Raw genomic sequence first — 15,123 nt, forward strand, 5'->3', positions numbered from 1 at the left:
AAAATTCATCGCTGTATTGCAGCGATCTGGAGTGGAACTCTCAATGTTTCCAAGGTATACCTGTATTTCTGTTTTTTTCTCACCTGTCATTACCTGTTATTCTGTTTCTTTGTTTATTCAAACAAACATGTAAATCTAGATAATCTTTAAAGTTACTTCCAGAATTAGGAATGTAAGAATCTAATTAGGATATTCCCTTAATTTGTACTCCTTTTTCAGAAATGTTCAGTGAATATTTCTATTATTAAGTCAGGAGAGTTCTATACAAAACGAGTATATATAATTGGCATCTTCTTTAGAATTGTGGCTCTGCTATAAAGATTTTGGGATACTGTTTATTTTATGTACCTTTTGTGTAAATTACATAAAATGTAAGCTGCTTGAGGGAAGAGACCATCTTGTTTTTTTCTTTGTATCTCAACTGTCTAGTATGGTGCCTTACACATGATAATAATAGTGATAATGATAATAATAAAGAACATGTATGGAGAGCTTAGTATGAGCCAGGCACTGTGTAAGTGCTTTACAGTTATTTTGTCATTTGATCCTTACAACAGCCTTGGGAGGTAGGTGCTATTATTATCAACGTTTTACAGATAAGGAACTGAGCCAAACAGAGGTTAAGTGACTTGGCCAAAGCCACACAGCTGGTAGATGTCTGAGGCTTGATTTGGTTTCAAGTCTTCCTGACTCCAAGCCCAGTGTTCTATCCACTGTGTCACCTAGCTGCCTCAACATAAAAAATGTTCACATACACAGTAGATTCTTAATAAGTATTTTTTGAATTGATTATTAACAATCCCCATGATGGGGGAAACATCTATACAATACTTCTTTTTATCATCAGCATAAGATATATAATGGACTCGGAAAATGTTGTTTAAACTATACAGGCATATATAAGGTACTTTGATATATTACCTTTTCAGATTTATGGAGGCATAGTGCTTTTGTCCAGAGTTCTATATCAAGAAAGAGGTTATCGATAGCATCGAATTTGTCATTTTGGGGTTGTGTTAGCCACATTGTTAATAAATAAAATAGAGATTAGAGGAAGGAGCTACCACTGAATGATTTTATTAAGAATTTTTTAATCTTATTCGTCCAGTGAAGCAATATAACATAATCTAATTCTAATCTAGAAAATACTTTGCACTTTAGTTTTCATCTTCTAAACATTTCTCTGAAGTAGATGAATTATGTTATGAATTATATGATTATATGAATATATAAATTGTATTAACTTAGGAAGGGAGCATTTGTATTTCCTATAAAATTTGACATAGATACCCATAAAAAAGAATAAAGTTTTTTAAAATGGTAATTGTTTGACTAGTATCAAGACTTGATTGCCTGGACATTTTGCATGATGAGTATTTTAAATTTGTGAAAGATTCCACGGAGGCCTTTTGGAAATATTTTAGCTAAGTACTTCAAGTGTGACTTTACATGCTGCTCTTATTTAATATAAATAAACAGAATATATCTTAGCTGTTAGCCTACAGTTTTTCTTGAGGGATAAATTGCTTCTTTTTTAAAAAGCACACATGCCATTTTTTCCAAACTGTCCAGCTGTAAGTTTGATCTTCAGTTGTCTGTTAAAAAATATGATAGCTCCATTTGAAAATTTCAGAAACTATGTAGATGTGAGTCATTGCTGACCATTTACAAATGGTAACTAATGCTGTTAAGTAGAATTAGTCTGGGATAGTTTTAATAGCAGTTTATTCACTTTGTAGGTTAAAAGGTAATGAAATCTCTTTAGATTTGTGTGATGATGTAAGCCAGTTAGAAAATTGTTCAGTTGCCAGTAGAAATCTTGAATAATAACTTTGGAAATAGTAATTGACTGGTGTTTTTGGTTAAGTAAATGCAGACAGCGCCTGTGGTCACACAGCCCCTCCACTTTTCAGGAGCACTTTAGCTGGAATATGTTTCTGATTGTCTTGCAGTATGAAAATATGTTTGGATTCAGCTTTTACTCTTTATAGCCCGCTTCAGTGCAAACACTTTGATGAAATTTTTTCCCAAATGAAATATTATTTATATTATTTTTCTAGTCATGTTGATTTTGCTTTAAAAAAAATAGTAGATATAGCCTTTAGTCTAGAGTTTTCACACATGTTACTTGCTCCTCCTTATGTTCTAAACTAAAAAAGAAAAAAGATCATTGGTTTAGAGCTGGAAAGGACCATAGGAGCCAGCAAGTCCAACTCCCTCAATTTATAGATGAAGAAGCTGAGTCTGAGAGAGGTTAAATGATTTCCTTGGGCTACACATCTGGTAAGTAGCTAAGGAAGGATTTGTTCTCAGGTCATCATTAATCTAAAACCAGCATTTTATTTACTGTGTTACTTAGATTCTTCTAACCAACAAACCTGCCACGATGCTTGTTGTATTCATAAGGTTTTCTGGTTGTATTATTTATTTTTAAGATCTCTTTACTAACAAGAAGAGTCTGTTTTCTAACTTTTTTAGACCTATTAAAGGTTTGATTTGATAATTTTCCCTTCATGCCTCCCTGTCCTCCAAATGACATTAGTAGATGCAGGGATTATGATTTTGGCTTATCAGTCTTAATTTTTATTCCCAGTTAAGTGGAGAGACCTTTTCAGTCACACTTTTGGTAAAAGGCCAGATAAGGTGAAGGCACTGAGCGTTTCTTAAGTACTTGATCTATGCCAGACACTGTCCTGCACGCTGAGGATAGAGATGTAAGCAAAAACGAAGATAGTCCCTGCCCTCAAGGAGCTTAAATGGAAGACCACAGACAAGAGAGCTAAAAAGCTGGGGGATGGGAGCTGCAACATGGGGATTGAGTTCCAGGCCTGGACTTGGCAAAGATGCAGAAGAGGTTCCTTCAGGGTGAGAAGGTTACAGAGATCAGTGGATGTTCCAGGGTGAGGAGGCACCTAGTTCTAAGGAAAATTCCTAGGTGAGATGGCACCTGAGCCATGGTGGCAAAGTTCAAAAAGTCAGATGCAGAGTCAGCAGGGGAATAAAGGTGGACAAAACTGCCTCCCTGCTCCCTAATGCTTCCTGTCATTGAGGCCTGGAAGGAACTCACCAATAGGAGAAGAGAGCTGGCATTGCTGAGCAGTGGTCCAGGATAAGAAGGTTATAGGGGCAAATGGATGGATAGAAGGCCATTTCTCATAGGTTGTGTGGCTATCTTTAGGCTGTTGTGAATGTCCTTTTTTTCATAATGGACTATTAAAAAGTAGAATTCTGGTTCTTGTTTGGAGTCGAATTTCAAAGAATTATACATTTATATGGTACTTATTTTCTTAACTTAGTGTTCACATGGCTTTAAAGTTTGAAAAAATATAAATATATGTCTAAGAAAAAAGTTTAAAATATATATATAACTCAATTTGAGATCTTAACAGAATCAGTGCTTCCAAATTTCTGGATATGATGCTTAAAGTTTCACACTGAGTTGCATTTTAATTTGATTAAGTGCCAATCTATAAATGGAGATTTTATTTTATAAAAGAGCTGTAGTTACTCATCAAACAAAGATTGCCTCCTGATAATTTGAGGGGTATTGCACAGTGTAGGGTAAAGACTGAAGAGAAGGATCACTAGCACTGTAAGTTTCAGTGCCTGAAAGTTTTGGAAGCTGTAGTGAAAAATCAAAAGCATACAGAGTAACAGATGTGCAGTGATAAGTATGAGAAACACATTTTGGTTACTTGAAGTAGTTATTTTTACATAATTTGGTGAAAAGTTGTAGTCAGTTATTTAATTTTTAAACAGATAATACCTTTATATTTCTGCATATTGGATGTCAGATTTGTGCTTTGGGATAGATTATATCAGGAGCTATAGTATTTGAAATGACTGGCTAATACAGATGCCTAAGTAGTTCTACTTATTTAAGTAAAAATAAAGCAAAAAGGACTATGTTATCATCTTTCATAGTTCAGGGACTACTTCTTCCTTTTACTTATAAAGCAAATGAACCAAATTTGCGCCATGCTATCCAGGAAAACATTTAAATAGTATATGCCTTGTTAATGAATTGTTGACTATTTTGCACTAAAATATGAAGTTGTAAGTTAACGGATTATTTATCTTGTTCTGCCCTACCCCTCCATTGTGCCTTCTGGAATCTTCTGTTCTGTCCTCAATACACTTTTCCTTGTCTTAGCACTCTTCCTTTCATCATGCTCCTACAGTGACCTCTTGCACTAATAGAAGTCTGGTTTTCCCAGAAGACTGCATCCCTGGCTATCCTCTCTAGTACTTTGTGCACCTTGTGTTAGGTCTTCTGTGGCTTAGCACACTGAGTCACAAGGAAAAGTAGGCCTACTCCTGAACTTCACTACTAATTCTAGACTTTTCCTTAGCCCTCATTACTCAACACTTTGAGGCTCATTCCATCCAACAACAAGTTGATACCTATTAAATTCCAAGTCATTTTCTCAACTTTCACAAAGAATTTAGTATTTGGCTCTTTATTTCTTTTTACCCCAACCTTTGGCCTCCAGTGTGGGGCCTTCTGTAAATTTTGAGGCCGTTTCAAATATTATCCTCTTAAGTCATCAAACCTCTTAATTTCCATTACCTCCATCTTTACTCAACCTCAGCTACACACAGGAACAGGCATGTTTGATTTCATTCTCGTTTGTAACTGTTCTGTCAGTCATTCTGAACTCTGAGCCCTTTTGAAAAAATTATATCCTACTATTCTTACTCGTGTCCTCTCTTTAACACCTATTAAACCTTTTCTTTGCTCCTATCATGACTTCCCTTAATTCTGTCCCTTCCTTTTCTTATAGTCCTTCAAACCATTCTGGCTTCCTTTTCTTTCCTTTGAAGTCTTGACCTTATTATAACAACAACAACAATTCTAATAATAGCTAGCATTCATAGAGCACCTACTATATGCTGGGCATGGTGCTAAGAGCTTTACAATTATTATTTGATTTGATCCTCACATCAACTGTAAGAGGTGTTATTATCCTAATTTCACAGTTGAGGGAATTGAGGTAAACAGAAGTTAAGTGATTAGCCCAGGATCACATAGCTAGTAAGTGTCTGAGGCCAGATTTTAATTCAGTTTTTCCTGACTCCCAAGTCTAGCAGTCTGTCCACTGTACCACTTAGGTGTAGTTAAGCAGTTTCACTATATGCTGCCCACTACCCTTAGATTCCTTGCCTGCTTATCCTGATGCTTGTGCCTTTCTGAACACTGGCTCTTGCTTATTCCCATTACCTGTTTCTTCTGTTTCTATTGATGCACTGCTGGAGGAAATGACAGAACCATGCAGACTGTGTGGCACAAATTTCTGCTACCCCATCTTACAATTCAGTCCTTTGTACTGCATAACAATCCTTTAATTTCTTCTTTGTTTTATTTTCTGTTATAGTCTCCAAAGCAGCTATTCAGTTAATTTCTTCATCCTCAAGCCTCCCCTACCGCTGCCTTCCCCTCCTCACCTATTTAAAATGGAAGATAGCTTTTATGGGCTCTCTCTTCTCCTCAGTTCTAATCCTTAAAACTCTTCTAAACCAGACCCTTATTTTCTCCTTGGCTTCAGTGTTGGAAGAGAGATGGTCTTTCTCCTTGCCAAAGTCAGTTCTTCCATTTCCTCTGGCAGCTTGTCTGTCATTCATCACTCCCCCTCCCCACTTTTATTTTCATTATGTACAAAGCTCTTCCCTTCCACCTACTAACATACTTAGATCTTCCCCATTCTCAAAAATCCTTATTCACGTGACCCTGCCATCCTCCCAAACCGTTATCTTGTAGCTTTTTACCTGTTTACAGGCAAACTCATAGAAAAAGTGTCTAACTTGTTGCCTCCACTCCTTCCCAGCCCTTTGTAGTCTAACTTCTCAAACCATCATTCAGTTGAGCTACTTGAAGGTTAACAACAATCTTTCAATCACTGAATCCAGTTTTCTCAGTTCTGTTTTTCTCTTGCTTTTGCTCTTCTGATTAATCCTTGTTCTCTAGGCTTTTGTGACAAGAAGCTTTTCTTCTGACCTCCTAATTATGTCTGTATCCCAGGATCCCTTCTCTCTACATTCTCTCCTTGTGGTCTTGGCATCTCAGTTGGTCAAGTTATTCCATGGGCTCAGTTTATTTCTATCTATATATCTAGTTTCTAGTTGCTCTAATTTTTTGTCACCCATGGCTTGCAGGATATTTCCACTTAGATGTCCCATAGGATGACAAACATGTCCAGAATTCAACTTCTTCCTTCTCTAAATATCCGTATTTCTCATGGCTAATGCTATTCTTCATCCATACACGCAGTTTTTCAATCTTTGGTCATTTCTGACCCTTTATTCTTTTTTATCTTTCCCCCAAATCCAGTCAGTTTGCCAAGTCTTAATAAATTTTCCCTCCACATTATCTCTCAAATCCACTTCCTTAACCACATAGCCACCACCCCTTTTCAGGCCTTTGTCCTTGCATCTAAGCTACTATAGTAGCTTTCCAATTAGTTTCTTGATTAGTCTTTCTCTTCTCTACTCCATCTTGTACGTAGCTGCCAACACAATCTCCCTAAAGCACAGATCCTGCATAAGACTCTTGAGTGGCCCTGTGTTTCCTCAAAGATAAAATACGAACTCTTCTCAGTCAGGTTGCTGTCACGCCTTCTAGACTTATGTCACATTAGTGATCAGTTGCCACATGGCTACTTCTTTAAATATTCTGTTTCAGCTGCTTGGCCTACTTGCTATTCCCCATACTTAGTGGCCAATTTTCTCTGGTAACTTGCCTTTGGGGTTGAGGGAGGGGAAATGACAACTGCGTCTTTACCTCTTCCTTCTGCAGGAGTCAGTTCTGGGCCCACTTCTGCCAAGAAAATTTCCCTGATATGGCACCTTGTTAGTGTTCTCTTCTTCCTCGGATTATTCTGTTTCATCTTTCTGACCTATTTCCATGTTGAATCCCTCCATAGAAGAGCTATAAGATCCTTGAAGTTTGGGACTGGTTTGTGATTTTTGTGTTGTATCCATAGTGCCTTTTATGGAGTAGGTGTATAATAAATGCCTGTTGAATTAAAATTTATTGTATTACTCTCACTTATATATGAATATTTGCCTGGAAAAAATCACTTAATATTTTGAAAAATTAAAGTTTTATTAAGAACATTTAGCATTGCATTTATTACATGTACTTAGGGGAGTATCTTTTAAGATGCATACTTACTAGGGGGCAGCTAGGTGGCACAGTGGATAGAGCTCTGGCCTTGGAGTCAGGAGGACCTGAGTTCAAATATAGCCTCAGACACTTAACACTAGCTGTGTGACGCTGGGCAATCACTTAACCCCGATAGCCTTACCAAAAAAACAAAAACAAAAGAAGCACACTTACTGATAAATAGAGAGTTAACTTGTGAAAAGACTTATTACTGACGATTTCTTGTTCAAAACAATTATATATCTACATTCACAAAATGCTGTTAATATGGGCTTCCAGCCAGGATATAGAAGGGACTTAGTTATATTGAAATGGTTAACATAATTGTTTTTATTTAAAATGATTCTAGTTGTGGAGTCAGTATATCAAGTATATTTTGTAATAATATTTAATTTTCTTATTTCCTTGTTCTTCAAAATACACTTTGTGAAAGAGGTTAAATAGTTAACAGATGAAGTAAAATGCCTATAGATTTTTTTTCCCAGTAAACTAACAGAAGGAGTTGGAAATCTTTTTCATGTTTGCTAATGGGAATATGGATATATAACTTGTGACTTGTTATTTGCTTTTTTTTGCTTCAGAGAATGAGTGCTTTGAATCATGTTATTTCATGTTTTTGTAACTTCAAAGGGGAAGAAAGTTTTAAAATCTCCATGAAATACCTGTTTTATAAATATTCTATCTTAAAATGGAAATTAAGGAAAATATATACATTATTGAGCTAGTGGCAGGTAGTAAGACATAATGCCTGTCTTTATTTCTACAAGTAGTAACATTTTGTGCCAGTTGCCATCATGTAATACTGTATATATGCTACTTCCTATGTATAAAGCTTTCAAAATAAAAGCTTGTAAACCATGCAAAATAAAATTAATTTCAGATTATATTTGAAAACTTTTGAGACTCATGTTAGGTCTCATGTGTATCATGATATTTGTCGTAGCAAAGAATTGTAAACTAAAGGAATGTTCATCAATTGGGAATAGCTGAATAAGTTATACTATATGATATAGGGAAATATTTGCATCAAAAAAAATTATGAAAGGGACAGATTCAGAAAAATCTGGGAAGACGTGTGAACTGATGCAAAATGAAATGTGCAGAGCAAAGAGAAGAGTTTTCCAGAACTACAATATCATAAAGAAAAACCTCTCTGAAAGATGTAAGAATGTAGAGTTTGTTTGACTAATTATGTTAACAGTTCAACAGTGGAGGGCTTTGTAAGAAAAAAATTGTTTGTGGCAGGGGAAGTAGGTAGTGATGGGGGAGAAAAGAATGATAAAGACATCAATGAAACCTTTTTAAAAGTTTGTAGAATAGAAGGAGGTTCAGAGGTAAACAGAAAAGCTAGACACTTTTGTTAAGTAGTATGTGGAGTGTCAGAATATACTTTTAAAAAACCATGTGTAATGGAGATTCAGGGTTTCATGTACAGTATTCTTTCTGTTCTTTATATATGGAATACTCATATTGGCTGTTAAGTTCAAGATGCCAACAATTATTTTTAAAAAATCAAATATACCTGAATATTGTGTGAAAAGCACTAAATTTGAATTTAGACAAGCTGAGTTTAAGTTCTTTGATAGTCACTTAATTTCTTGAAACTTCAGTTTTCTAATTTGTGAAATGTGGATATTAAAATTTACACTGATTTATGGTGGTATTGTGAAGAAAGTACTTGTAAACTATAAACCATTATATGCATATGTTATCTATCATTAATTATTATTTAACATTTTATTATTCTATGAAAGGTAGAAACTTGCTAACCTAGATCTATTAAAGTAGAGTTTTAAATAATAGGGGATGAATTTCTTCAGATTGTGGTACATAGCCATAATGGTGATGGTTTGATCACTTGGCATACACTTCCAGAATGTTCACCTAATAGTAAAGATAAAAAAAAACAGCTATGGTTTTTTTGGTTTATGGAAAGGAATTGTAATGGTAATAATATAAGTTACTTAGTTTTTTGGAGACCACAATAGCTGGCTGATTTTTATAGAGTTTTAAGTTTAGCATATGATGTATTTATCTCATTTGATCCTTACCACAAGCCTGTGAGGTAGGAGCCATGGATATTACTTGTGTTTTGTAGATGAGTAAACTGAGGCTTAGAGAAATTAAATTACTTGCCCATGGTGACACAGTTATTAAGTATCAGAGATGGAGGTTGGGCCTAGATCTTCAGGTGATAATGTAATGTGTTTTGACTTGGAACTTACTTTTTTCCTTTTATTAATTATCCATAAGCCAATATGGATATCCATATTGTATATCCATATTATATACATGTATGTATTACATATCATATACATGTATACATACATATCTAATTACACATACAAATGTATGTATACATATGTACACACATGTATGTATGTACACACACATACCTATATTGGCTAAAAGCGTAGACTCTTAAAGTTGGAAGGAATCTTTCAGGTATGTCCCTCAAATATGATTCATTAATTGCTACTTACAGTGTCACTGACAAGTCATCCAGCTTCTTTTTAAAAGCTAGGGGTTAGAAGGTTTTTAGCTCCGTGTAATACTTTCATTGTCCTAAACTTTAGAAAGCCAGATACATCGGCTCTAGGGAAAAGACAAGCTAGAGCTGAAGATGGCAATGAGGCCAGTTTTAAATTTTTCATTGATTTAAAAATTTACAACTATAGTTTTTTAAGTTTCCTTAGTATATGTAAGTATGCAATTGTTATTTAAAATGAGTTGTGAATTATAATATTTTTTCTTATTTTTCTTTTTTTGTGTGTATGTCTTTCATTTCTGGGGGAATATGATTCTTTTCAATCCCTGCTATGCAGTTCACAAGATTCCTTTGCAGTTCACCACTGGAGGTAAGTATTTACTCATTTATTTTAACTAGATTCTTATAGCATATTTGTTATTGTACTAATTTTTATAGGCAAGTATAATAAAGCATACCACTTTCTGATATTTGGACATATAGTTTTCAGTAAAACTGATAAAGGCTCATTTGGAGATGAAGATAGTTCCGTTAGATGATAGATACTATCAAAAGCCATTTTCATAGCATTTTTCAGTTTGCATTCTTTTTCATTTATCCCTGGTAAACTTGTCCTTAGTTTTAAGTCATTACTTTATTTAAGACAGTATTAATATCAGTCCTTTCATTGGGCATTTATTAAGTGCTCTTAAAATTTCCAGACTATATTGAAATTAATGATGGGAACAAAAAAAGTAAGAAAGAGTTACTGTCCTTAAGGAATTAACTGTAGTTGAGAAGAGACTGTAGCACGTGGAACAACTAAGGAATTGTTGGGGGGAGAAAGTTATACATTTAACTTCATTTTTTAAAGAGAGGAAGAAGTCACAGAATCACAGATTTTGAGACTTGGAAGGGACCGTGGTGGCCATCTAGTCCAACCCTTGCACGAAAGCAATCCCCATTCACATGTTTCTTTTTTTTTTTTTAATTTTATTAATTTATTTTGGTTTATCAACACTCACTTCCATATGCTTTTGAGTTTAAAATTTTCTCCCCCTTCCTCCCTCCCCCCCTCCCCAAGGCGGCGCCGATCTCCTATAGGCTATACATTTACATTCCTATTAAATGTATTTTCACATTAGTGAAGTTGTAAGTAAAAATTAAAACCAATGGGAGGAACTGTTAGAAAGAGGAACCAAAACTCAACAGAAGAGAAAAAAAATGATAGCAATTCAACTTCCATAGTTCTTTCTTTGGACATGGATAGCATTTTCCACCATGAGGCCTCTGGGGATGTCTTAGATCCTTGTATTGCTGAGAAGGGTTAAGTTTATCAATATTAGTCATCGTACAACATGGCTGTTATTGTGTACAAAGTTCTCTTGGTTCTGCTCATTTCATTCAGCATTAAACCATACTATTCCATTACATTCATATACCACAACTTGCTCAGCCATTCCCCAATTGATGGGCATCCTCTCAATTTCCATTTCTTTGCCACCACAAAAAGAGCTGCTATGAATAGTTTTGTACATGTGGGTCCTTTTCCCATTTGTATGATCTCTCTGGGATATAGGCCTAGAAGTGCTATTGCTGGGTCAAAGGGTATGCACATTTTTATAGCCCTTTGGGCATAATTCCAAATTGTTCTCTAGAACGGTTGGATCATTTCACAACTCCACCAACAATGCATTAGTGTTCCAATTTTCCCACATCTTCTCCAACATTTATCATTTTCCTGTTTTGTCATGTTGGCCAATGATTTAGAGCATTTTTTCATATGACTATAGATGGCTTTAATTTCTTCATCTGAGAACTGCCTGTTCATATCCTTTGACCATTTATCAATTGGAGAATGGCTTATAGTCTCATAAATTTGTCTTAATTCTCTATATATTTTAGAAATGAGGCTCTTATCAGAGACACTGGTTGTAAAAATTCTTTCCCAATTTTCTACCTTCCTTCTAATCTTAGTTGCATTGGCTTTGTTTGTGCAAAAACTTTTCAGTTTGATGTAATCAAAATTATCCATTTTGCTTTTCATGATGTTCTCTATCTCCTGTTTGTTCATGAATTCTTCTGTTTGCCATAGATCTGGGAGGTAAACTATTCCTTGTTCTCCCAGTTTGCTTACGGTATCAGCCTTTATATCTAAGTCATGAACCCCTTTTGACTTTATTTTGGTATATGGTGTGAGATTTGGGTCCCATTCACACATTCTGACCAGTGCTTGTTCAGCCTTTGCTGGAAGACCAGCCTCCAAGGAAGGAGACTACACCACTCCTTGAAGCAGCTTGTTCTACTTTTGGCCTGCAGCTTTCATTGGTAGGAAGTTTTTCCTGGCATCAAACCAAAATTTACCACTTTACTATTTCTGCTCATTGTTCCTGGTTGTGCCCCTGGGGCACAAACAGAACAAATATAAATCCTTCTCTGTACAACAGCACTTGAAATACTTGAAATATCTTTTCCCACTGCCAGTTTTCTCTTCCCAGGTTAACCGTGCCCAGTTAATTCAAACAGTCTCTCATATGATGGACTTCTTGTCACCATTCACCAAGTTTGCTTGCCTCTGGATACTTTCCTTCTTGGAGGATGTAGGCCTCTCCCATGGTACCAGAGCTGGACACAGTACTCCTGATGAGATCTGAGTACAATGGAACTATCACCTTCTTTTTCTGAAAGCTATGTCATTCTTAATGCAAGTGAATGTTGCATTAGCTTTTTTGGCCGACACATCACATTGCTGGCTCATATTGAATTTGCAGACTATTAAAACCCCAAATCTTTTTCAGAAAACTGCTCTATAACCATGCTTCTCCCATATTTTGCCTGTGAGGTTGATTTTTTTTTGTATGTCAAAATTTAAGACTTTACATTTTTCCGTATTACATTTCACCTTATTATATCCAGGTCAGTGTTTTAGCCGGTAAAGATCTCTCTGAATCCTGAACGTTACCTAGTATATTAGCTATTCTTCCTAGCCTTGTGTCATCTTCAAATTTGATGAGCTTGCCAACCATGCATTTATTGAAATGATAAAAATGTTTAACTGCATAGTGCCAAATTCCTAGGGTCCTCCACTGATGTCTCCTGCCTCACTGACATTGAAACATTAACAACTAGCCTTTGATTCCAACTCTCTAACCTCTTTTGCATTCATCTAATTGTATAATAATTTGGTTCATATTTGTCCATCTTTTCCACAGCAATAATGTGAGATTTTTTTTTCCTGAAGGCTTGGCTAAGATAGGTCACCTATATTTCTAGTATTCCTCTCATCTTTCCACTTAGCAACCCTGTCAAAAAAAGGAAATGAAGTTAATCTGACAAGACATGTTCATTTTTAAAGTAAATTTTTATTGATGTATTTTTTTGTTACTTCACCTACATTTTTCACTATATTTCTCCATCTTTCCCTTCCCAGAAAGCCAGAAAAAAAAAAGGCCGTTTGGCAAGACTGACACATTAAAAAAGCCTGACATTGTATGCAGGGTTCTATATGTAATCCCCACCTTTACAGATAAGTTGGGGAGATATTTTATCTTTTAGGGCCTAACTTGGTGATGATAATTTCACAGTATTAATTTTCTATTGTTCTATTGTTCTTTACATTTATGTTGTTGCTGGAGAAGGAAATGGCAAACTACTTCAGTATTTTTGCCAAGAAAGCCCCAAATGAGGCCATGAAGAGTTGGACATGACTGAAAAAATGACTCAACAGCAACACATTTATGTTGTTATATTTATTATACATATTGCTTTCCTGGCTCTTCTTTGTTTTGTGTTGGTTCTTATAAGAACATGATATATTCTTGATGGTGCCATGCTAGGTCTTTGTAATTGCTGCTTCTCTTCTTAGGTGTTTACCAACCATCCTTTTAAGAGTTCATTGTAGAGTTTTTCAAGAAATTGAAGTTTTGCTTACTGGATTTTAGTTTGCATATTTGTTAGAAGAAGCATGAAGGAGAAGGAACACTGGCTTTGGCATTAGAGGTTCTCAACCATTGGCTTGCAGAGCACTTGAAGGTGTGACTTTCACCTCTTGAACCTGTTTCTCCCTCAGTTAAATGAGGAGATTGCACTAGGTGATCCTGAAGGGCCCTTCTAGCTGTAAATCTATGGTTTCCCCCTCTCTTTTGAAAAACAAGACAATCTTTACTCTTCTGCAATATTATGGTCCCTTTCCCTTTTTCATGTTCTTTGAAATCTTATGGGCAATGGCTTAGCAGTCACATCTTCCAGTCCAAGGATGGCAGATCAAGGTGACTTGAGTTAATTAAAGGCAGGCTAGCTACTCTCCATGCTATCTACCTAACTAATCTTGGGGATGAGCTCTCTGTTAGCCATTTTAGTTTCATTATTTCCACTTCTGATGTGATTGGCTTTGGCAGAGAAAACAGAAACATAGTCAGGGTTGACCAGCTCTGCCTTTCCCCTGTTGTCAATTATCACTGTTCCTTTACCTCAGGCACAGATGTAGTCCCTTTCTTAAAAAAAAATTATTTTTAGTTTTCAACATTCACTTCCATAAGCTTTTGAGTTTTAAATTTTCTCTGCCTCCCTCCCCTTCCCTCTCTCCAAGATGGCATGCAATCTGGTATAGGCTCTACATATACATTCTTATTGAACATATTTTTACATTAGTCATGTTGTAAAGAAGAATTAGAACGAATGGGGAGGAACCACAAGAAAGAAGAAACAAAACAAAAAGAAAGCCAAGTTTAAAAAAGAGAGAGCAAATAGTATGCTTCAATCTGCATTCAGACTCCATAGTTGGCTCTCTGGATGTGGATAGTATTTTCCATCATGAATCTTTTGCAGTTGTATTACATCCTTGCATTGCTGAGAAGGGCTAAGTCTGTCAAAGTCAATCATCACACAATGTGGCTGTTATTGTGTACAACGTTCTCCTGGTTCTACTCACTTCACTCACCATCGATTCATATAAGTCCTTCCAGGTTTTTTTTAAGTCTGCCTGCTCATCATTTCTTATAGCACAATAGTATTCCGTTATATTCAAATACACAACTTGTTCAGCCATTCCCCTATTGATGGGCATACCCTCAATTTCCAATTCATTGCCACCACAAAAAGAGCTGCTATAAATATTGTTGTACATGTGGGTCTTTTCCTCATTTTTATAATCTCTTTGGAATACAGCCCTAGAAGTGGTATTGCTGCATCAAAGGATTTGCACATTGTTATAGCCCTTTGGGCATAGTTCCAAATTGCTCTCCAGGATGGTTGGATCAGTTCACAACTCTACCAACAATGCATTAGTGTTCAGATTTTCTCACCATCAATGAAAGAACAGTCTCTATATGTTCTCCTCTCTTTTATTCTCAACTTTAGCTCATTCTGGGCTTTAGTACTATTCACATCATGTTTGCAGGACCATAATGGGTTCTTAGGTAGGGTCATTAAGTCTCTTGGCTACCCTTCCAATTTTGGTGTATTTCTTTTTACAGTCTAAGTTTATGAATTGCCT

At 35.7% G+C, this 15,123-nt stretch overlaps 1 protein-coding gene across 12 annotated transcripts in view; it reads left to right on the forward strand.

Annotated features, from left to right (window-relative positions):
• The window catches only part of ATE1 (arginyltransferase 1), a 184,670-nt gene that overhangs the window by 34,855 nt on the left and 134,692 nt on the right, over positions 1-15,123 (forward strand). For all 12 annotated transcript variants that reach the window (XM_020979230.2, XM_020979235.2, XM_020979236.2 and 9 more), the window contains one exon: positions 9,988-10,020. In XM_020979230.2, coding sequence (XP_020834889.1) covers positions 9,988-10,020 — 33 coding nt within the window. The remainder of the gene's footprint in view (positions 1-9,987; positions 10,021-15,123) is intronic.

The sequence above is a fragment of the Phascolarctos cinereus genome, unplaced genomic scaffold (genome assembly GCF_003287225.1).
Source record: "Phascolarctos cinereus isolate Bilbo 61053 unplaced genomic scaffold, phaCin_HiC Scaffold_3;HRSCAF=262, whole genome shotgun sequence".
NCBI classification, from domain to species: domain Eukaryota; kingdom Metazoa; phylum Chordata; class Mammalia; order Diprotodontia; family Phascolarctidae; genus Phascolarctos; species Phascolarctos cinereus.